Here is a 24,179-nt window from a genome sequence, read left to right on the forward strand (position 1 = left end):
AGGGCCAGAGAAAATTTGCCTTTGTAACTTGGAATATGATTACAGATAAAAGTTCTGATGGTGGTAAAGACAAATAACTCAACTAATTGCTTTCATTTTTCCAATAAAATATTTTAAAAAAGGTCATTAGATGAGAACAGAGTGTGGGAAGGGAGGCAAGAGAGGTGTGTGAAAGAAGTTGAGGATGGAAGAGAAGCTATGAAACAATCATTTGGAAATGTAGAAAGGCAAACTCGATAGGGAAATTTGGCCTGCTTGGCAGTGTTCAGTGCCCACTTGAGGTGTGTGTTAGGGTTCTCCAGAGGGACAGAACAAATGGGATATATGTATATTAAAAAAGAGTTTATTAGGGAGAACTGGCTCACACAATTACAAGGTGAAGTCCCACAACAGGCCTTTTGCAAGCTGGGGAAAGAGAGAAGCTGGTAGCATGGCTCAATCCAAGTCTGAAAGCCTCAAAACCAAAGAAGCTAACAGTGTAGATCTCAGTCTCAGGCCAAAGGCCTAAGAGCAACTGGGAGGCTGCTGGTGCAAGACCCAGAGTCTACAGACTGAAGAACCTAGAGTCAGACGCCCAAAGGCATGAGAGGAAGCAAGAGACAGCAGAAGACTCAGCAAGCAGCTTATCTCCATTTTTCTGTTTGCTTTGTTCCAGCTGTAATAGTAGCTGACTGGACAGTGCCCACCACACTGAGGGTGGGTCCTCCTCTCAGTCCACTGACTCAAATGCCTGTTTCCTCTGGCAACACTTCATTCACACATCCAGAAACAATGTTTCATCAGCCATCTGGGCATCCCTCAATCCAGTCAAGTTGACTCCTAACATTAACCATCACAAGGTGTATGATCTTGAATTTAAAGTAAAACCAACCAACAAACATTGTTATGCTTTTTCCTTGATAATATCCATTACTTTGGTGCTAGTATGGAGAAGACAGACATTTAGATTCAATCAGAGTGATGCTTTGTGGTAAATATGATAAGAGTAAGAGGGGACAAAGGAGTCAGCAGTTTTCGCTAGTATATGATTTTAATGATGTATCATGAAACTCAAGCTGGGTAACAGCAAAAAGGGTAGTGGTTTGTGGACAAAGTAGTGGAGTTGGAAAGTAAGGAAATAATCAAATATTTTTGAGGCATACCAAGAGGAAGAAGCCAAATTGAAGGGGCACCTAGTGGCCAAATCTGGGAAAATCTGAGCAACACAGTCATGATAGCTAAAAGATAACCTAAAGAAAAAAATGTGCCCTCGATCACGTCAGGGTCACCACCTGAGACGTGGGTCCCACCACCACGGACGTCTGACCGGCAGACCCTGACTCCATGATGGATGAACGAATGCACTTTCACACCATTACAGTGTTCCAAGTGGGCTAGGGAATGGCTACTGGCTGCTTTCAGAGGGCGAAATGCAACCAATCCACCCAGACCCTTTGTCTGTCCACACTTTCACTCATAACAGAGGTTCTAACATACTTGTGAATAATTAACATGGTTAAGAAATGGTTTTATGACTGACAAAAGCTTTAGGTTTGGGCCCAGAGTAAATGCTATTCACAGGAATTCTGCTTTGATCTTCCCCAAGGCCATCCAACACAAAATTAACATGAGTAAACAGAGTGGAGACAAATAGGTGTGGGGTAAGGCCTTTGATCATCTCTCTGTCTCCCCCTAACTTAATGGACTGGCCGCCTTCGGCCTGCCCCAGTAAAACCTTTTGGCTTTCCAAAAGGTTTGAGGCTAATCTATAACTTTCCCTAATATATCTTTAATATTTTCTGTAATATTTTGCCAACCACATTGAGTGAATCTCAATAAAACAATAAGCACCTACGATTCCATTTTATTATTTTATTTTTGAGACTGAATCTCACTCTGTTGCCCAGGTTGGAGTGCAGTAGTGCAATCTTGGCTCACTGCAACCTCTGCCTCCCAGGTTCAAGTTATTCTCCTGCCTCAGCCTCCCAAGTAAATATTTGCTGAATCTTACTATATTGCCATAATCACATTTTAAGACATTAATGGAGTCTGAAATAATTAAATGTCTAAAATACCTCTTAAAACAGTAAGATGTATTTTCTTTTATAATACAGTGTGAACATATTAGTATTATTAGAATATTTTCTGATTATTTCTTTACATTTCTTTCCGTCCAAATGACTGCAGACACCGTATCAGGATGTCTCATTATATTTGCATCTCCAATATTTAACACAATGCCTGACACATAATGAACTATCAATAATTTCATTCAACATTCAGAAACCTGAGAGGAATCTAAGTAATGATATTTATTAAAATTGAATGTATGAGAAATCAATTAACAAAAGAAATCACCAATTGACCATTGAATGTCTTTTCTATTTTTTTTTTTTTTTTTTGAGATGGAGTTTCGCTCTTGTTGCCCAGGCTTGAGTGCAATGGCACAATCTTGGCTCACCGCAACCTCCACCTCCCAGGTTCAAGTGATTCTCTTGCCTCAGCCTCCTGAGTAGCTGGGATTACAGGCTTGTGCCACCACGCCTGGCTAATTTTGTATTTTTAGTAGAGACAGGGTTTCTCCATGTTGGTCAGGCTGGTCTCAAACTCCTGACCTCAGGTGATTCATTTGCCTCAGCCTTCCAAAGTGCTGGGATTACAGGCATGAGCCATGGCGCCCAGACTATCTTTTCTTTTACTAAAGTTTTCCATGAAGAAATTGATATATTGGTCTAGACTCAATTAATAAAGCCACAGGAGTGAATACATCAATAAAGGAAGAATAACTGAGCAGGCCAGGAGTAGTGGCTCATGCGTGTAATCCCACTGCTGTGGGAGGCCAATACAGGAGGATTGGTTGAGGCCAGCTGGGGTAACACAGCAAGACCTCATCGCTATAAAAATAAAAAAAAATTAGCTTGATAAGGTGGCATGCCCCTGTACTCCGAGATATTTGTGAGGTCAAGGTGAGAGGACTGCTTGATTCCAGAGTCAGAGGCTGCAGTGACCTACGATTGCACTATTGCATTCCAGCCTGGGTGACAGAGTGAGACCCTGTCTATAAAAAATGAAAATTTAAATTTAAAGAGAGAAAGAGAATAATTCAGGAGCAAAGGCCAGAGCTATGAATACAGTACTCTAGGAATGCCCAACACAGAACAATCAATGAAGAATTTTCTATGTGTCCAGGTGATTTTTAAACCAATAGGTATGAGTAGAAAATGGCATATCCGTTGAGTGTCTATGAATCAGCCATTGTACTAGGGTGCTAGATAATGTACCAAATGGATAATGTGCAGGTAGATAATCAAAAGCAGGTGATAACATAGTGTGCTTTGACAATGTAGGTCAGTAACAACTTGGATAATTAAATTACAATTGAACCAATTCTGACACAAGTTCTATTCTTGTTTATGTAAGACAGCATTAGAAATCTTTATCATTGGTTTGAAAAATTTGTTACCATGGAATACTACCACACGTTTAATACATTAATTACCTATTCTTAACCAAAGGTAAACTTGGGAGATAACGATCTTAAAAAGCCTTATGATTTTGTTAAATATTTTTTTAGCACCTACTCTGTACTTCATAGTAGACTAGCTACTGGGAATATAGGAAATAATAGATTGAATTATTTGCAATGTTCCTATAACCTCATGGGAGAGGCCAGACATAGATAGGTGATGACAATTTCATTACCTTTGTAATTTTTTTCTTCAAAGACTGTCATGAAGTGGAATTTTTCATATAATGCTGGTTTTGGAGGCCAAGACCAGCATTTTTTAAAGTTTTAAGTTCAGGGGTATATGTGCAGATTTGTTACACAGGTAAACTGTGTCACAGGGGTTTGTTGTACAGATTATTAAATCACCCAGGTATTAAGCCTAGTATCCATTGGTTATTTTTCCTGATCTCTCCCTCCTCCCACTCTTCACCCTCCAGTAGGCCCCAGTGTATGTTGTTTCCCCTTAGGTGTTCATGTGTTTTCATTTAGCCCTCCACTTATAAGTGAGAACATGAGGCATTTGGTTTCCTGTTCCTGGGTTGGTCAGCTAAGGATACTGGCCTCCAGCTCCATCCATGTTTCTGCGAAGGACACAATTTTTTTTTTTAATGGCTGCATAGTATTTTATGGTGTGTTATGTACCACACTTTCTTTATCCAGTCTGCCATTGATGGGCATTAGGTTGATTCCTCATCTTTGCTATTTTGAATAGTGCTGCAATGAACATATGCATGAACAATTTATATTCTGGGTATATACCCAGTAATGGGATTGCTGGGTCAAATGGTATTTCTGTTTTTAGTTATTTGAGATCGCCACCCAGTCATCCTCAATGATTGAACTATTTTACACTCTCACCAAGAGTGTATAAGCATTCCTTTTTTTCCACAACCCCACCAGCATCTGTTATTTTTTGACTAATAATAGCAATTCTTACTGGTGTGAGATGGTATCTGCCTTTTGATCTGCCTTTCTCTAACGATAGTGATGTGACCTCTTTTTCCTATGACTGTTGGCCTCATGTATGTCTTCTTTTGAAAAGTGTCTGTTCATGTCTTTTAACCACTTTTTAATGGGGTTTTTTTCTTGTAAATTTAAGTTCCTTATAGATGCTGGATATTAGACCTTTGTCAAATGCATAGTTTGCAAAAATTTTCTCCCATTCTGTAGGCTGGCTGTTCACTCTGTTGACAATTTCCTTTGCTGTGCAGAAGCTCTTTAATTAGATCCTGTTTGTCAAATTTTGCTTTTCTTGCAATTGTTCTTGGTGTCTTCATCATGAAATCTCTGCCCGTTTCTATGTCCAGAATGGTATTGCCTATGTTGTCTTCCAGAGTCTTTATAAGTTATTGGTTTTACATTTAAATCTTTAATCCATCTTAATTTTTGTATATGGTGTAAGGAAGGGGTCCAGTTTCTGTTCTCTGCATACGGTTAGCAAGTTATCCCAGCACTGTTTATTAAATAGGGAATCATTCCCCCATTTCTTATTTTTGTTATGTTTGTTGAATATCAGATAGTTGGAGGTGTGTTGACTAATTTCTGGGTTACCTATTCTGTTCCATTGAAAACCAGCATTTATGTGTTCATCTTTGTTACCACACACACAAAATTGTATTGTATTTTTATTTTTTTTGAGACAGTCTTGCTCTGTTGCCCAGGCTAGCATGCAGTAATGTGATTTCAGCTCACTGCAACCTCCACCTCCAGGGTTCAAGCAATTCTTGTGCCTCAGCCTCCTCAATAGCTGGGACTACAGGCATGCCCACCACAACTAGCTCATTTTTATAGATTTAGGAGAGACAGAATTTCACCATGTTGCCCAGACTGGTCTGGAACTCCTGGCCTCAAGTGATCCACCTGCCTCAGCCTCCCAAAGTGTTGGGATTACATGTGTGAGCCACTGCACCCGCCCTACAATCCAGTATTTTAATATATCATAATTGCATTTTACTGCTTCTACTAAAAGCAACTGAATCCCACAAACTACTAATTATTCTACCAATTGATTAGACCAGTGAAAAAAATCTCTCATTTATTCCTCCTACACACCAATTTTTTTTTTGTTTTTTTTTTTTAAAAAGACAGGGTCTTGCTCTGTTGCCCAGGCTGAAGTGCAGTGTTGCAATCATGGCTCACTGCAGCCTCAGCCTTCTGAGCTCAAAGCAATCCTCCTACCTCAGCCTCTGAAGTAGCTAGGACCCCAGGCACATGTCACCACACCTGGCTGATTTCAAAACTTTTTTGTAGGGATGGGTTCTCACTATGTTCCCCAGGCTGGTCTCAAACTCCTGGGCTTGTGATCCTTCCACCTCAGTTTCCTAAAGTGTTGGGATTACAGGTATGAGCCACCAAACCCAGCTACCAGTACTCTTTCTATTCCCAGCCCTTATGGTGAAAGCATTCATAGACTTATTATTAGTTTTTATAGAAAAGGGTTTCACCATGTTGCTCAGGCTGGTTACAAACTCCTGGGCTCAAGTGATCTATCCACCTCAGCCTCCCAAAGTGCTGGGATTGCAGGTGTGGCCTGCCCCTAATTCTTTTGTCTTCCAGGACGCAGTGGTAAGATCACAGCTTACTGCAGCCTTGACCTCCCAGACTCAAGTGATCCTCGCACCTCAGCCTCCTGAGTAGTTGGCACTACAGGCATGGGCCACCACGCCTGGCTTTTTTAATTTTTTTTAAGAGACAGGGTCTCACTATGTTGCCCAGGCTGGTCTGAAACTCCTGGGCTCAAGCAATCCTCCTACCTCTACCTCCCAAAGTGATGGGATTACAGGCATGAGCCACCATTACCAGCTTACAGACTGTTCTTCATTCTGTCTGCCTGGAATGCCTGCCAACAAATATACAGAAAAAGTATCTATCCTCTAAAAACTCTCATGCAAGTTTTCTCAATCTGCAAACAGTGCGACTTCACACTCTTGTATCTACAGTAATTATTTTTTGCTTGTTTTACCCACCCCCGACTTGCTTTTTTTTGAGACAGAGTCTCTCTGTGTCACCCAGCTCACTGCAACCTCTGCCTCCTAGGTTCAAGCGATTCTCCTGCCTCAGCCTCCTGAGTAGCTGGATTACACGTGTGTACCAGCATGCCTGGCTAATTTCTGTATTTTTAGTAGATATGGGGTTTCGCCATATTGGCCAGGCTGGTCTCAGACTCCTGGCCTCCAGTGATCTGCTCACCTTGGCCTCCCAAAGTGCTGGGATTATAGGTGTTGGCCACCACACCTGGCCTATCCACTCACCTTCTATTTCACCCAAGCATAAGCTACTTGAGGGTATCAGCCATATTTCATCTTGCATGTCCTGTAGGATTTAGTGTGCAGAAAGTGTTGAGAAAATACTCACCTAACTGATAGGCTGTGCTGTAAGCAAAAATACTTTCACATTTCTGAAACTTAACATATCAAACATATTAGTGGAAGAGTAAATTAATTTTATTGACTGATGAAAAACTAAAGTGATAAGAAGTGGATAGTAAACAATAACCACTGACTTCTGCTGGAATTCTCTATTTCTTCTTTTTCACTTTAAGCCAAAAGAAATAAAATTATAGACTGTTAGTGAGCTAGTTGCTTTTAGTTCCTTCAACAAAAACTGTATAGTTTAGCAGTTGCACAGCATTAAATATATACATTTTTGCAAAATCTTGAAAGTTTTAAACTTTGTGTTGACATCAAAGGCTAATGTAATCACCTACACTGGTCAGATTCAGAGTTTCTTTTCCCTTTTCTGCCACCCTGTAAAAAAAAAAAAAATAGAGCAAATTATTTAGGACACACCATTTTGGGGCCATTTCATTTTAAGAATATAGACTAAAGGCATTTTGGGGCATGAGAAGGAAGCAGTTTCTTTTTTAATTTTGTTGTAAATTTGAGTCTACACACCACTAAATTATTTTAATATGGTTATTTTTATAAATGGTTTAAGTCGGTTTTAGAAAAGTTACTTCTATTTGAGTAATTCTTGCCTTAGGTAAGATTACCGGTATCTTATTTTTATAGAGCTCATTTTGACTGTTCCAGAATTTTTTTAAAAAATAGTTTTAGGTCAATACTAAAATAAACCATACACTTAATTTGTTCCATATGATCAGCAAATTTACTAATTCAGTTCATTACCTTTTGGGTAATTCAATTTATAATTCAAGTTCTGTCTAGTTTTGCTCATACTAGCATTAGAAATTTGATTTTGTTCATTAGTGGACTGAAAACTAGGTTATGCTTTTCATATTGCTCAGTTGCATATATAAGATGTATTTAATTTGTTCCATATGAAACATCACTTATGGTATTTGACTTGAGCACCATAAACGACAAGAAGAGTTTTACGTAACTTTTAACATAAGCATAACATCTTCTGTTTTAGTCTGATTTAAAAAGCAAATACTTGTTCGTAGAAATATTGAAAGTATAAACATACAACAAATAAAATCATCAATAGCTACTCTACCCCCCTTCAACTTAACCATAAATAATTGTTTGATATATTTACCTTATAATAGTTGTATGCATAGTTTTTCCCATTTTATAAACTTTTACAATGGTATCCAAACTTAGCTGGTCATGAGAATCACCTAAGCAGTACTATTTTTAGAATTCTGACATCTAGCCTTTGTCCCACACCTATTTAACTGGCTAACAATCTGTAATTCAAAGTTTCCAACTGATGCCAATGATCAGCCAAGTTTGGGAACTACTTTCTCTGTGCAAGTGCATTTCTTAAAGAGAAGTAGTTGTATTATGGGCAAACCCAGACTCATTTGATAATGATGGCAGTTTCTCTTCATTTCTTTCACTGTTTTTCTGACTATCACCTCTCTCGGAGTCAAAAACATTTCTACATCAACATTATAAAACAAAATGAAACAATACTCGAGTACAATAATGCTGTCATTCACTTCTGACCATATAAAAATTCTCCCAAGATTTATTCAGAGAAAAACAGTATGAATAGGTTTTTTGGAACATAAGATGTGTAATGACATATATTAAAAACAAGATTTATTTCCTGGTAGCAGAAAAATTAAAATAAATTTAGCAAAAATATTTTTTGAAGTAGATACCCCCTATACATAAAACTCCTACCATGCTTCTTGATGGGATTTCTTAAAAATCCAAAACAAGCACACAAGAATTCTTTTCAAGGTCTCTCAGGTAAAAGGAATTCTCTTTCCTGGACTGATTAAAATTTAAAGCCAGGGCTAATCAACTGCTGTGTTCTCGACACCATCAGTGGCTTTTGAGCTTTTTTGGCTATGATCCCAGTTAATGTATTTTATATAATTTAGAAACATATATATACACATAAATATATATTACACACACACACACACACACACACACACACACACAGAGGGAGAGAGAGAGAAAGAGAAACAGAGAGAGAGAGAGACAGACAGACAGACAAAGCACTGGTATTTTTAATTGCTTCATCCAGGAACAAAATGCTGAATGCTAGCCTATAAATGCAGGTAAGAGTTAGAAAATCACTATTTTGCAATCACCAAAAAAAAAAAAAAAAAAAAAAACCCAAACAAACAAAAAACAAAAAAGGATGCTAAAGCCACTGGATGAAAAGGATATTCATACAATCTTAAAGTATCACCTCACATGTTAATTATAAAGGGGAAAAATATGTATATTTACAATGGAGCTATCTAGGAGGTATCACTGTATCCAAGTGATCAACCTTATGAACAAGACAACTATCCTTTTGTGCCTTTCCCCAATATGATTCAATGGTATGTATGCTGTATCATCTGTGTATTACTAAGGATTTTCCTGAATTATGCTAGTTATTGCTGTATATACCAATGTCTAGAATAACTTTAACATCTTCTAAATTGTAAATTATATGACCAATAACAAAACTGTCAATATATTTAGTAAGTTTTGGCCTAAGAATAAAATACTGCATTTATTCTCACACAGTATCTACTCCAAATGTATTATTTGTGATAAAAACACTTCTAAATTATAAAAGCATACCTGGTATTTGGCTAATTCTGCTTGTAATACTTTCACTTTAGATCTTTCTTGTTCTAATGCAGCATGAAGTGAAGTCACCTATAACCAAATATTCAATAATAAAAAGACATTTTTGGGTCTTTTTTGGCAAATACTCTAATTCTTAACATATTCACAATGATAGGTTTTTGACAACTAAATGGATAAGCAGCAGAGGAGAAACCCTCCCCATAATTTCCATTTGGTATTGTACACAGCTCTATATTAAAGATGGGGCAAACTGACTGTCCTGAGAGAAGACGACAATAAGGATGTAAAGGGGAGAAAAATCAAGCCCGGATACAGAGTAAGTTCTATCTGCCCTTTCTGTCTCTATAGTCACAGTTCATTAAAATACAAACTTACTGTCCCCCATTCTTCAGGGAGAAGGACATATCTACCTTTTTTAGTGCTATAAGCAGAATCTTCATTTATGTGCTATCACATAATAATGAAGTATAATTTATACTACTTTCTTACAGTGTTGATAGGCTGTATTTGTTTTGTCAAGTTTAATAATTCAAGACTAGAGACAGCTTAAGAAAACCAGTCATATATACTTCACAGTTCCTTACCTGAATAGTGAGCTCATTCTTGATACTTTGTGATTCATCAACTTGCAGAAGTATTTCTGCCTTATCTTTCACTGACAAAAAAGGAAAAACAGCAGTTGAAAACAATACTTCAGAGAACTAAGACATAGCAGTGCAATCAGAACAATGATTTCTTGTCTTACTTAAAGAATGTACTTCTTGACCTTGTATAGCTCTTACTTTTCACTGGTAAATTTTTGTTTGTTTTACATTTTCACCAGTAAATTCTGATCATTATCACCACAGCATTTTTTCTTAGAAATTTTACATTTTCTATAGTGTTAAAATATTTATTGCTGGACGTGGTGGCTCATGCCTGTAATCCCAGCACTTTGGGAGGCTAAGGTGGGCAGATCACTTGAAGCCAGGAGTTGGAGACCAGCCTGGCCAATATGGTGAAACCCCATCTCTACTAAAAAATATTATACAAAAATTAGCCAACTGTGGTGGCACATGCCTGTAATCCCAGCTACTTGGGAGGCTGAGGCATAAGAATCCCTTGAACTGGGGACGTAGTAGTTGCTGTGAGCCGAGATCATGCCACTGCACTCCAGCCTGGGTGACACAGCAAGACTGTCAAATAAAAAATATATACATTTTAAAAATTGCACAAATATGACCCATGATTAATTTTTAATCTTCTCTAGGAGAAGGATACAAGAAAATAAATTTCACATAAGGAAAAAGGTTTAAATACCTTGACTAATCTTAAAGCAAGATTTTAAAAACAACCTTGGTAGCTCATGCTTGTAATCCTAGCATTTTGAGAGGCCGAGGTGGGGGGATCACCTGAGGTCAGCGTTCAAGACTAGCCTAGTCAATACGGCGAAACGCTGTCTCTGCTAAAAATACAAAAATTAGCTGGGCATGGTGGTGGCATGCCTGTAATCCCAGCTACTTGGGAGGCTGAGACAGGAGATGCGCTTGAACACATGAGGCAGAGGTTGCAGTAAGCCAAGATCGTGTCACTGCACTCCAGCCGGGGTGACAATGTAGTGTTTTTTGTTGAATTGTTGGGATGAGCATACTATAATGCCAATAAAATTGTTATTCTCTGACTTTTCATACCAATAAAGCACTGTCAACTAAATGTAGCTCATGATCACAAATGATCATATGACATGTGTGGTCTCTTAGAACTACTCATTTGTCTAGAGGCTTCTCTCTCTTGGGAGAAGCAAGATATCTATATTTTGGCCCTGTGCTTACCAAGCTTCAGAAATACTCACATGGCTGAGAATGTCCTTAATCATGGTAATGGCTAATGTATGAAAAACTAACTCCTCCCTCTAAAAACAGACTAGGAGAGACTAGAGAGGTAAAACCATAATAAAATTAGCAAAGGAGGAAATGTTGAAATATGTAAGTACTGATAAGATACGATACACAGCTCTGCGAATTTAAGATTGTAGTTCAAATTTACTTTCATAGTTTAATATGATGTTCAATAAGATGAAGCACCCTATGAAGAATCAATTCAGTCTCAAGAATCAACTTGGCAGCTTTTACAAATTATGCTTTCTACTCGTCCATCCCCAGGATTATAAACACTTGCTAAAAACTAGTGATTTTTAGTAATCATGTAATATTTCAATTATAGCCAGTTCTCCTATAATCTTTGTTTTGAAAACACAAATTTGTTTCAATGAGGTTGATGTATTAGGTAACAACTTGAACATAACACATTTTCAATGCACTTAAGTACAATATTATGAACAGAGAAAACCACACCCACTGTACTCCTTGAGTATCTACCAGTTACCTTGGTTCACTATGTTAGGAGCCACACCCATCTGGTCTGACAACTTCAATCATTCCATCACGAAGCAGTAACACATAACCTGCAACCCTTCCAAGACCTACTCCCCACAAGCAAACTTCAGGTTTTTTTCAAGGTAAAGCACCGTATTTATGTAATATTTATTTATTTAACCATTTTAGCATGTGTAAAACTGTGTTACTATTTTTAATAGTTTCACATCTTTTTTTAAAATTATACTTTAAGTTCTGGAATACATGTGCAGAATGTGCAGGTTTGTTTATATAACATGTGCCATAGCAGCTTGCTGTACCCATCAACCTGTCATCTACCTTAGGTATTTCTCCTAATGCTATTCCTCCTCCAGCCCCTCACCTGCTGACATGCCCCAGTGTGTGATGTTCTCCAGCCTGTGTCCATGTGTTCTCATTGTTCAACACCCACCTATGAGGTGTTTGGTTTTCTGTTCTTGTGTTAGTTTGCTGAGAATGATGGTTTCCAGCTTCATCCATGTCCCTGTAAAGGACATGAACTCATCCCTTTTTATGGCTGCATAGTATTCCATGGTGTATATATGCCACATCTTCTTTATCCAGTCTATCACTGATGGGCATTTGGGTTGGTTCCAATCTTTGCTGTTGTGAACAGTGCTGCAAACATTCGTGTACATGTGTCTTTATAGTTGAATGATTTATAATCCTTTGGGTATATATACCCAGTAATGGGATTGCTGGGTTGAATGGTATTTCTGGTTCTAGATCCTTGAGGAATTGCTGAACTGTCTTCCACAAGGTTTGAACTAATTTACACTCCCACCAACAATGTAAAAGCATTCCTATTTCTCCACATCCTTTCCAGCACCTGTTGTTTCCTGACTTTTTAATGATCACCATTCTAACTGGAGTGAGATGGTATCTCAATGTAGTTTTCATTTGTATTTCTCTAATGACCAGTGATGAGGATCCTTTTTTCATATATTTGTTAGCTACATAACATCTTCTTTTGAGACGTGTCTGTTCAAATCCTTTGCCCTTTTTTTGATGGGGTTGTTTTTTTCTTGGAAATTTAAGTTTCCTGTAGATTCTGAATATTTAGCCCTTTATCAAATGAATAGATTGCAAACATTTTCTCCCATTCTGTAGGCTGCCTGTTCACTCTGATGATAGTTTATTTCCCTGTGCAGAACCTCTTTAGTTTAATTAGATACAATTTGTCTATTTTGGCTTTTGTTGCCATTGCTTTTGGTGTTTTAGTCATGAACTCTTTGCCTCTGCCTATGTCATGAATGGTATTGCCTAGGTTTTCTTGTAAGGTTTTTATAGTTTTAGGTCTTACATTTAAGTCTTTAATCCATCTTGAGTTAATTTTTGTATAAGGTGTAAGTAAGGGGTCCAGTTTCAGCTTTCTACATTTGGCTAGCCACACCACTTATTAAATAGGGAATCCTTTCCCCATTGGTTATTTATGTCAGGTTTGTCAAAGATCAGATGGTTGTAGATGTGTGGCATTACTTCTGAGGCCTCTGTTCTGTTCCATTGGCCTATATATCTGTTTTAGTATCAGTACCATGCTGTTTTGGTTACTGTAGCCTTGTAGTATAGTTTGAAGTCAGGTAACATAATGCCTCCAGCTTTGTTCTTTTTGCTTAGGATTGTCTTCACTATACGGGCTCTTTTATGGTTCCATATGAAATTTAAAGTAGTTTTTTTCTAATTCTGTGAAGAAAGTCAATGGTAGCTTGGTGGGAATAACATTAAATTTATAAATTACTTTGGGCAGAATGGCCATTTTCACCATATTGATTCTTCCTATCCATAAGCATGGAATTTTTTTCCATTTGTTTGTGTCCTCTCTGATTTCCTTGAGTAGTGGTTTATAGTTCTCCTTAAAGAGGTCCTTTACATCCCTTTTAAGTTGTCTTCCTAGGTATTTTATTCTCTTTACAGCAATTGTGAATGGGAGTTCACTCATGATTTGGCTCTCTGTTACTGGTGTATAGGAATGCTTGTGATTTTTGCACATTGATTTTGTATCCTGAGAATTTGCTGAAGTTACTTATCAGCTTAAGGAGATTTTGGGATGAGATAATGGAGTTTTCTAAATATACAATCATGATCTGCAAAGAGAGGTAATTTGACTTTCTCTCTTCCTATTTGAACACGCTTTATTTCTTTCTCTTGCTGGATTGCCCTGGCCAGAACTTCCAATACTATGTTGAATAGGAGTGATGAGAGAGGGCATCCTTGGAAGCATTTTCAAAAGGAATGCTTCCAGCGTTTGCCCATTCAGTATGATACTGGCTGTGGGTTTGTCATAAATAGCTCTTATTATTTTGAGATACATTCCATCAATATCTAGTTTATTGAGTTTTTAGCATGAATGGGTGTTGAATTTTATCGAAGTCCTTTTCTGCATCTATTGAGATAATCATGTGGTTTTTGTCATTGGTTCTGTTTATGTGATGAATTACGTTCACTGATATGCATATGTTGAATCAGTCTTGTATCCCAAGGATGAAGCCAACTTGATCGTGGTGGATTTTAATATGCTGCTGGATTCAGTTTGCCAGCATTTTGTTGAGGATTTTTGCATCGATGTTCATCAGGGATATTGGCCTGAAATTTTCTTTTTTTGTTATGTCTTTGCTAGGTTTTGGTATGAGGATAATGCTGGCCTCATAAAATGAATTAGAAAGAAGACTCTCTTTTTCTATTGTTTAGAATAGTTTCAGAGGGAATGGTGCCAGCTCCTCTTTACACCTCTGGTAGAATCTGGCTGTAAATCCATCCAGTCCTGGGCTTTTTGGTTGGTAGGCTATTAGTTAATGCATCAATTTCAGAACTTGTTATTGGTCTATTCAGGGATTTGACTTCTTCCTGGTTTAGTCTTGGGAGTGTATGTGTCCAGGAATTTATTCATTTCTTCCAGATTTTCTGTGTGTGTGTGTGTGTGTGTGTGTGTGTGTGTGTGTGTGTGTGTAGAGGTGTTTATAGTATTATATGATGGTAGTCTGTATTTCTGTGGGATCAATGGTGGTATCTCTTTTAATATTTTTTATTGCATCTATTTGATTCAGCTCTCTTTTCCTCTTTATCAGTCTGGCCAGCAGTCTATCTACTTTGTTAATCTTTTCAAAAAACCAGCTCCTGGATTTACTGATTTTTTGAAGGGTTTTTTGTCTCTTATCTCCTTCAGTTCTGCTCTGGTCTTAGTTATTTCCTATGTTCTGCTAGCTTTTGAATGTGTTTGCTCTTGCTTCTCTAGTTCTTTTAGTTGTCATGTTATGATGTTGATTTTAGATCTTTCCATTCTCCTGTGGGCATTTAGTGCTATAAATTTCCCTCTCAACACTGCTTTAGCTGTGTCCCAGAGATTCTAGCACATTGTATCTTTGTTCTCATTTGTTTCAAATAATTTCTTGATTCCTGCCTTAGTTAATTTTCCCAGGAGCAGGTTGCTCAGTTTCCATTTAGTTATGCAGTTTTGAGTGAGTTTCTGAATCCTGAGTTCTAATTTGATTCCACTGTGGTCTGAGAGACTGTTATGATTTCCATTCTTTTGCATTTGCTGAGGAGTGTTTTACTTCTAATTATGTGTTCAATTTTATAATAAGTGCAATGTGGTGCTGAGAATAATGTATACTCTGTTGATCAGGGTGGAAAATTCTGTAGATGTCTATTAGGTCTGCTTGGTCCAGAACTGAGTTCAAATCCTAGATATCCTTGTTAATTTTCTGTCTCGTTGATCTGTCTAATATTGACAGTGGGGTGCTGAAGTCTCCCACTATTATTGTGTGGGAGTCTAAGTCTCTTTATAGGACTGTAAGAACTTGCTTTAATGAATCTGTTTGCTTGTGTACTGGGTGCATATATATTTAGGATAGTTAGCTCTTCTTGTTGTATTGATCCCTTCACCATTATGTAATACCTTTCTTTGTCATTTTTGATCTTTGTTGGTTTAAAGTCTGTTTTACCAGAGACTAGAATTGCAACTCCCGTGTTGTTGTTGTTTTTTGCTTTCCATTTGCTTGGTAAATATTCCTCTATCCCTTTATTTTGAGCCTATGTGTGCCTTTGCACATGCGATGGGTCTCCTAAATACAGCACACTGATGGGTCATGACTCTTTATCCAATTTGCCAGTCTGTGTTTTTTAATTGGGGCAGTTAGCCTATTTACATTTAAGGGTTAATATTGTTAGGTGTGAATTTGATCCTGTCATTATGATGCTAGCTGGTTAATTTGTCCATTAGTTGATGCAGTTTCTTAATAGTGTCCATGGTCTTTACAATTTGGTATGTTTTTGCAGTGGCCGGTACCAGTTTTTCCTCTCCATATTTAGTGCTTCCTTTAGGAGCTCTTATAAGGCAGGCCTGGTGGTGACAAAATCTCTCAGCATTTGCTTGTATGTGAAAATGATTTCATTTCTCCTTCAATTATGAAGCTTAGTTTGGCTGGATATGAAATTCTGGGTTGAAAATTCTTTAAGAATGTTGACTATTGGCCCCCACTCTCTTCTCACTTCTAGGGTTCCTGCAGACAGATCCACTGTTAGTCTGATGAGCTTCCCTTTGTGTGTAACCCATCGTTTCTCTCTGAATGCCCTTAACATTTTTTCCTTCATTTCAACCTTGATGAATCTGAAGCTTATGTGTCTTGAGGTTGCTCTTCTCAAGGAGCATCTCTGCTGTTCTCTGTATTTCCTGAATTTGAATGTTGGCCTGTCTTGCTAGGTTGGGGAAGTTCTCTTGGATAATATCCTGAAGAGTGTTTTCCCACTTGGTTCCATTCTCCCTGTCACAACAATCTTTGGTCTTTTCACAGAGTCCCATATTTCTGGGAGGCTTTGTTGGTTCCTTTTCATTTTTTTTTTCCTTAGTCTTGTCTTCATGCTTTATTTCATTAAGTTGATCTTCAATCTCTGATATCCTTTCTTCCACTTGATTGATTTGGCTATTGATACTTGTGTATGCATCATGAAGTTCTCATGCTGTGTTTTTCAGCTCGATCAGGTCATTTATGTTCTTCTCTAAAGTGGTTATTCTAGTTAGCAATTCCTCTAACCTTTTTTCAAGGTTCTTAGCTTCCTTGCATTAGGTTAGAACATGCTCCTTTAGCTTACAGGAGTTTGTTATTACCCACCTTGTGAAGCCTACTTCTGTTAATTTGTCAAACTCATTCTCCATCCAGTTTTGTTCCCTTGCTGGTGAGGAGTTGTGATCCTTTGGAGGAGAAGAGGCATTCTGGTTTGAATTTTCAGCCTTTTTGCTCCGGTTTTTCCTCATCTTCACGGATTTATCTACCTTTGGTCTTTGATGTTTGTGACCTTTGGATGGGTTTTCTGTGTGGAATTCCTTTTTGTTGATGTTGATGCTATTTCTTTCTGTTTGTTAGTTTTCCTTCTAACAGACCCTTCTGCTGCAGGTCTGCTGGAGTTTTCTGGAGGTCTACTCCAGACCCTGTTTGCCTGGGTATCACCAGTGCAGCCCAAAGAACAGCAAAGATTGCTGCCTGTTCCCCCTCTGAAAGTTTCCTCCCAGAGAGAAGCCAGCTGGAGCTCTCCTGTATGAAGTGTCTATTGACCCCACTGGGAGATATCTCCCAGTCAGGAGGCACAGGGCTCAGGGACCTGTTTGAGGAGGCAGTCAGCTTCTTAGCAGAGCTCAAGTGCTGTGCTGGGAGATCCACTGCTCTCTTTAGAGTCAGCAGGCAGGAATGTTTAAGTCTGCTGAAGCTGCGCCCACAGCCACCCGTTCCCCTAGGTAGTCTGTCCAGGGAGATGGTGCTCACCCAGGCTGCAGTACAGTGGTGCAATCTCAGCTAACTGCAACCTCTGCCTCTGAGGTTCAAACAATTCTGATGTCTGAGTTTCCCGAGTAGCTGGCATTACAGGTGTGCACCACCACACGTGGCTAATTTTCATATTTTTAGTAGAGACCTTGGCCTCTACTAAAAATACAAAATTTCACCATGTTGGCCAGGCTGGTCTCAAACTGTTGGCTTCAAGTTTTCTGCCCTCCTTGGCCTCCCAAAGTGCTGGGATTACAGGCATGAGCTACCACGCCTGGTCAGTTATTCAGCTTATATCACTCTGAGAAACCTTTTTACTTTGTTGAGTCTTTTTTTCAATTTTTTTATTGGCACATAATAATCATGCATATTTATGGGGTGCCTGTAATATTTTGATACATGCATACAAACTGTAATGATCAAATACGTATTTAAGATACCTGGTAATGCAAACATTTATCATTTCTTTGTGTTGAGGGTACTTAAATCTTTTCTTCTAGGTATTTTGAAATATACAAATTATTGTTAACTATAGTCACCCTATTGTGTTATCAAACACTATTTTGTTGAGTTGATAAATCACACATTTGCAAGTTATCTTCAGATATTAAGATAAACTTTTAATTACAAAAACATAAAATTCACTTACTTTCACCTTCCTGAAGCATTTTCAATAATTGTGCATTTCTTGCCTTTACTTCCTTATACTTTGCCTAATAGTCAAAGAAAAAATATTTAGTTTTTTTAAAGTGATATACTTTACTGTCAACTTACAGACCTCTGAATTCTAGGCTTGCTTAAGGATATAATTACTTTTCAAAGAAACAGGATGGAGGAAAATGTATTCAGAATTATCTACAACTTAAATGTCTGGCAAAAATAATAGATATCAATATTATACATGATTGAAAATTAAAGAAGAGAGGGCTAAAACTGGAGAAGACTCAGGATAATACGAAATTTTCCTAAAGAATCTTCTTTTCTTCCTCAGATAACCCTTATACAATTCAAAATAATTTAAATGAAAACCAAAAGGAAAATGAGTCACAGTTTTAAACCAGTACTGCTCGGCAATATACTAGGACTTTCTATATCTGCTCTGTATTTGCCACTGTCCAATATGCAACTACTGAAAGAACACTAGCAATGTGGCTAGTGTGACTGAGAAAAATGAATTTTTAAATTTAAGCTTTAATTTTATAGGGTGGCAGTTCTATATCTTCTCAGTTGAGGATTCACTAATTGTTAGTTATTTCACTGACTAATCACTGTTATAATTTTTGGCTTGTGTGCATTAGTAATTTACCCAAGTATCTTTCAACTTTTTCAATTTCTTTTTCCAGATGGCTTAGCTTCTCACACTACATAAATGATACAAATCCATATTTATGAGCAAGAAGGATTGTTCCCACATTAATATCCAGATTTTAGGCAATTTTACCCCTATGCTACCTTTATTCAACATGTCTCATAACCCTCTCTGAATCACTTATTTACTTTTTATTTTTTGAGACAGTCTTGTTCTGTCACCCAGGTTGGAGTGCAGTGGCACAATCTCGGCTCACCACAACCTTCACCTCCCGAGTTCAAGCGATTTGCCTACCTCAGCCTCCCTAGTAGCTGGGAATACAGGTATGTGCCACCACACCTGGCTAATTTTTGTATATTTAGTAGAGATGGGGTTTCACCATGGTGGCCAGGCTGGTCTTGAACTCCTGACCTCAAGTGATCCACCCACCTTGGCCTCCCAAAGTGCTTCGATTACAGGCATGTGCCATCATGCCCAGGCCTGAATCATTTATAAAGCTGTAATATATTAATACACTAGAAAAAACAATGCATTTAACATCGTATAGAAAAACAAAAGCCTAAAGAAAACATTAATAGAAGAAACATTTTTTCCTTTCAACATATACATACATATGTATAGAAGTTACCAGATTCAAATCTTTTTTGTAAAGCAAATTAAAATGTATTTTAAATCCAATAAAGATGGCTTTTACTAAATAGTACTCTGTCCATTAAATTGCTGATAAGTCAATAATGTTTACTGAGTAATACTGCAGTCAATACAGTAAACCAAAGTAAGCACCATATTGAATATAAACAGAGAAGGACTGCTGAGAAGCTCAGAAATGAACAAGGGAGATCAGTCAAATGGAAACATAAAAATATAATGGGGGAAAACATATACTCAACTATAACTATATTCGCTATGAATATAGAAATATTCACTGTGAATATGAAACTACATTTACTATGAAATTCCCACCCTTAGGACTTCAATCTATGTTGTTAGTATTTCACCAAACTCTATCTCTGGCTCAAGCTTTTGTTCAAAGTTCAGATCAGTCTTCCTGGAGGTACCTCTTATTCAAGGTTTAGGGTCTAAAATCAACTCATAAAGCAAAAAATTGCAAGTAAGCATGATTACCTATCACAATTATTTGCATTGCTTAAAAACAGCATATATAAAAATATAAATGTATAAAGTACCAATAACATATAGCTTAATAATAAAGAGCATAATAAAGCATAATAGCACAATAAAGAGCATATATGAAATACATAACATTCTTACTAGTATATTTAATTTCATGAGAGCATACAAAGTTGATAAAATTAAATACACATGTGTAGTTACTCCACTGTCTAAAAAAGCACCCATTTCAAATGCAACATGTCCAAAATAAAATCTATTTGTTCCCATTCCCCAAACCAGTTAAAGATGTGCTCTTCCTCTTACACTGTATACTTATCCATTGTTTTACCAGACTGTCTTTACTCCAAGCCTCAGCTACATGCATTATCATTCCAAGTATCTTCCCAATATCATCTCATAGCAGCTACATCATTTTACATTTCCACCAGCAGTGAACAGGTTCCCATTTCTCAACATCCTTTCCAGCACTTGTTATGTATACATTTTATTTTAAACCACAAATCTCACCTCCTCCCTTAGGCTTTTTAAAAAGTATACTTTTAAATCTGTTATTCATCTCAAGTAACATTCTCCTTTGACTAATATTAACTCATGTAACAATTATTTATTCAATGCCAATAATGTGCCAGGTACTTAATAATTATCATGTCACTTCCCTTCTAGAGATTTTTAATGCCCTAAAATCCAAATGCCTTCAAATTCTGACCCTAACTCCTATCTGCAATTTCAGCTTCTAGTTTCCCATTTCTCTAAATGTCAGCCACAATGTACCTTCCATCATATTCCCATGCCTTTGTATACACAATTCTCTCTACCTGAAAAAAAATCATCTTTTCTGTGAGATCCTTAACAATTTTTATAGGGGCGACTCATTCATTCCTTTGTCTGTTCTTCTGGAGCACTCTGTCAAATCCTAAACTGTACTGCAACTATTTATATGTTTATCTTCCCCATTAATCTATACGCTTCTTGCTAACACATCTTTGTATTACCTGTGCCTAGTACAAAAAAAGCAAAGGAAAATATAAATTAAAAGCCAAGGTAAATGAGTGAGTGCAGTCAAAAAGGTTTTAGTAGGAATGATTCTTAAAGGCATGAATAGAGGAAGAAGGAAAATCTAAGAACCATTAGGGCTGGAACTTGATTTATTTTTTTTCACCACCACATACACAGGGTTCAAAAAGTATCTGGCACATCATAGACACTAATAAATAATTTAGTAAATTAATATTAGTCAAAAAAAATGATATTTGAGATGAATACTAGATTTTAAAAACAGATTTTTTAAAAATCTAAGAGAACTAAGATTTGTAGTTAAAAATTAACTGTACCCGGAAGATCCAAGATGACTGTTTAGGAACAGCTCAGAGTTGCAGCTCCCAGTGAAACTGCAGAGGGTGAGTGGACACCACATTTTTATTGCCCACGGACCAGAAGATTCCCAGGCGGAGGAGCCCCACAGGTCGCCAGCGCGACCATTTTGGCCAGCACGGTTCTTTTGGTCAGTGTGCCTGCTTTGCCCCACGCGGCTGCTTTGTCAGTGCCTGGGCTGGCAGTTCTCCATACAAAATACACTGGTCCGGGTGCCCTTTTGGCTGGCAATTGGAGCCCCGGGAAGTCGCCCATTCATCTGATTAAAGAGGGGACTAAACAGAGAGCCAGGCCAGGAGATTCCTGGGCAAAAAAAGCGCCACGAATCTAAGTACCACTGTCTAAGCCTGTGCAGTGAGTCGCCACAGGGGAAATCACACAGATCCCTGTGCTGTTTCAACAGGCAACTGCAACACCTGGGATAGAGTCGACTGTTCAACTAAAAAAGAAAAAAAAGGCTCTGAGGCAGGGAGCTAGGTGATCAGGCTCGGCTGGTCCCACCCCCACAAAAGAACAGCAATCAGAAACTCTCTGGATTGAGAGTTTGACAGCAAGAGTAGCTGAACCTGAGACGATTGAGCTCTGTGAGGAAGGGGTGTTTGCCAATACCTAGGCACTCCATCACTACAGAGGTAGTCCGCCATTGCTGAGGAAGCCTGCCGTTGCCAAGGCAACCTGCCATTACAGAAAGAGTCACCAATACAGCGGTAGGCCACCACTGCCTAGGCAGTTCTAACTACGCCCATATAAACAGGACTGCAGGGAAGTTCACATGGCAGCTGGGCGGAGCCCACAGCAGCTCAGCAAAGCCTCGGCAGGCAGACAGTGACTAGGCTGCCTTCAGGCTGGACAGGGCAGCCATGAAAAAAAAAAGGCAGCAGCACAACGGAAACTCATAAATAAAGCCCTAACTCCCTGGGACAGAGCACCTGGGAACAAAAAGCAGTTTATGAGTTCTGCTGCAGCAGACCTAAATGTACCTGCCCAGCAGCTCTGAATGAACAACAGAGCTCACAGCTCAGCACTTGAGCTCCTATAAAGGACAGACTGTCTCTTCAAGCAGCTCTCTGACCCCTGTATATCCAAAGAGTCACCTCAGAAAGGAGAGCTCAGACTGACGTTTGGCGGGTATCCTTCTGAGACAAAGATAGCAGAAGAAGAAACTGGTAGCAACCCTTACTGTTCTGCAGCTGCTGCAGGCGATCCCCAGGCAAGCAGGGCCTGGAGTGGACCTCAGCAGTCCAACAGCAGAGCGGCCAGACTGTTAGAAGTAAAACTAAGACACAGAAATAACTTCATCATAAACAAACAGAACATCCACTCAGAGACCCAATCTGAAAGTCAGCAACTACAAAGATGACAGGTAGATAAATCCATAAAGATGGGAAGAAACCAGTGCAAAAGGGATGAAAACACCCCAAACCAGAACACCTCTCCTCCTACAAGGGATCACAACTCCTCACCAGCAAGGGAACAATGTTGGATGGAGAACGAGTGTGATGAAATGACAGAATCTGGCTTCAGAAGGTGGGTAGTAAGAAACTTCTGTGAGCTAAAAGAACATGTTTTCTAACCCAATGCAAAGAAACTAGAACCTTGAAAAAAGATTTGACGAAATGCTAACGAGAATGGACAATGTAGAAAGGAATATAAGTGAATTGATGGAGCTAAAAAACACAAACGAGAACTTCGCAAAGCATGCACAAGTTTCAACAGCCTAATTGACCAAGCAGAAGAAAGGATATTAGAGGTCGAAGATCAACTCAATGAAATAAAATGAGAAGACATGATTAGAGAAAAAAGGGCAAAAAGGAATGAACAAAGTCTCCAAGAAATGTGGGACTATGTGAAAAGACCTAATCTACATTTGATAGGTGTACCTGAATGCAACGAAGAGAATGAATCCAAGCTGGAAAATACTCTTCAGGATATTATCCAGAAAAACTTCCCCAACCTAGCAAGGCAGGCCAATATTCAAGTCCAGGAAATACAGAGAACACCACAAACATATTCCTCACAAAGAGCAACACCAAGGCACATAATCATCAGATTCACCAGGGTTGAAATGAAGGAGAAAATGCTAAGGGCAGCCAGAAAGAAAGGTCACGTTACCCACAAAGGGAAGCCCATCAGACTCACAGCAGATCTCTCAGCAGAAACCCTACAAGCCAGAAGAGAGTGTGGGCCAGTATTCAACATCCTTAAAGAAAAGAACTTTCAACCCAGAATTTCATATCCCGTCAAACTAAGCTTCATAAGTGAAGGAAAAATAAAATCCTTTGCGAACAAGCAAGTACTCAGAGATTTCGTCACCACCAGGCCTGCTTTACAAGAGCTCCTGAAAGAGGCTCTACACATAGAAAGAACAACCAGTACCAGCCACTCCAAATACATGCCAAATGGTGAAGAGCATCCACACAATGAAGAATCTGCAACAACTAATGGCCAAAACAGCCCGCTAGCACCAAAATGGCAGAATCAAATTCACACATAACAATATTAACCCTAAAAGTAAATGGACTAAATGCCCCAATCAAAAGACACAGACTGACAAATTGGATAAAAAGCCAAAACCCATCCATGTGCTGTATCCAGGAAGCCCATCTCACATGCAAGGATACACAAAGGCTCAAAATAAAGGGATGGAGGAAGATTTACCAAGCAAATGGAGAGAAAAAAAAAAAAAAAGCACAAGTTGCATTTCTCATCTCTGATAAAATAGAC

General features: G+C 38.3%; 1 protein-coding gene across 1 annotated transcript in view; it reads right to left on the reverse strand.

Moving 5' to 3' along the window:
* Positions 1–2,356: 2,356 nt before the first annotated feature.
* GKAP1 (G kinase anchoring protein 1) overlaps positions 2,357–24,179 on the reverse strand; it is an 83,088-nt gene continuing 61,265 nt past the window's right edge. Inside the window, exons 10-13 of the mRNA XM_039474962.2 lie at positions 18,291–18,354; positions 10,077–10,147; positions 9,484–9,561; positions 2,357–7,233 (exon numbers count right to left, since the gene is read on the reverse strand). Coding sequence (XP_039330896.1) covers positions 7,186–7,233; positions 9,484–9,561; positions 10,077–10,147; positions 18,291–18,354 — 261 coding nt within the window. The 3' untranslated portion in view covers positions 2,357–7,185. The remainder of the gene's footprint in view (positions 7,234–9,483; positions 9,562–10,076; positions 10,148–18,290; positions 18,355–24,179) is intronic.

Source organism: Saimiri boliviensis, chromosome 2 (assembly GCF_048565385.1).
Source record: "Saimiri boliviensis isolate mSaiBol1 chromosome 2, mSaiBol1.pri, whole genome shotgun sequence".
Lineage (NCBI taxonomy): Eukaryota > Metazoa > Chordata > Mammalia > Primates > Cebidae > Saimiri > Saimiri boliviensis.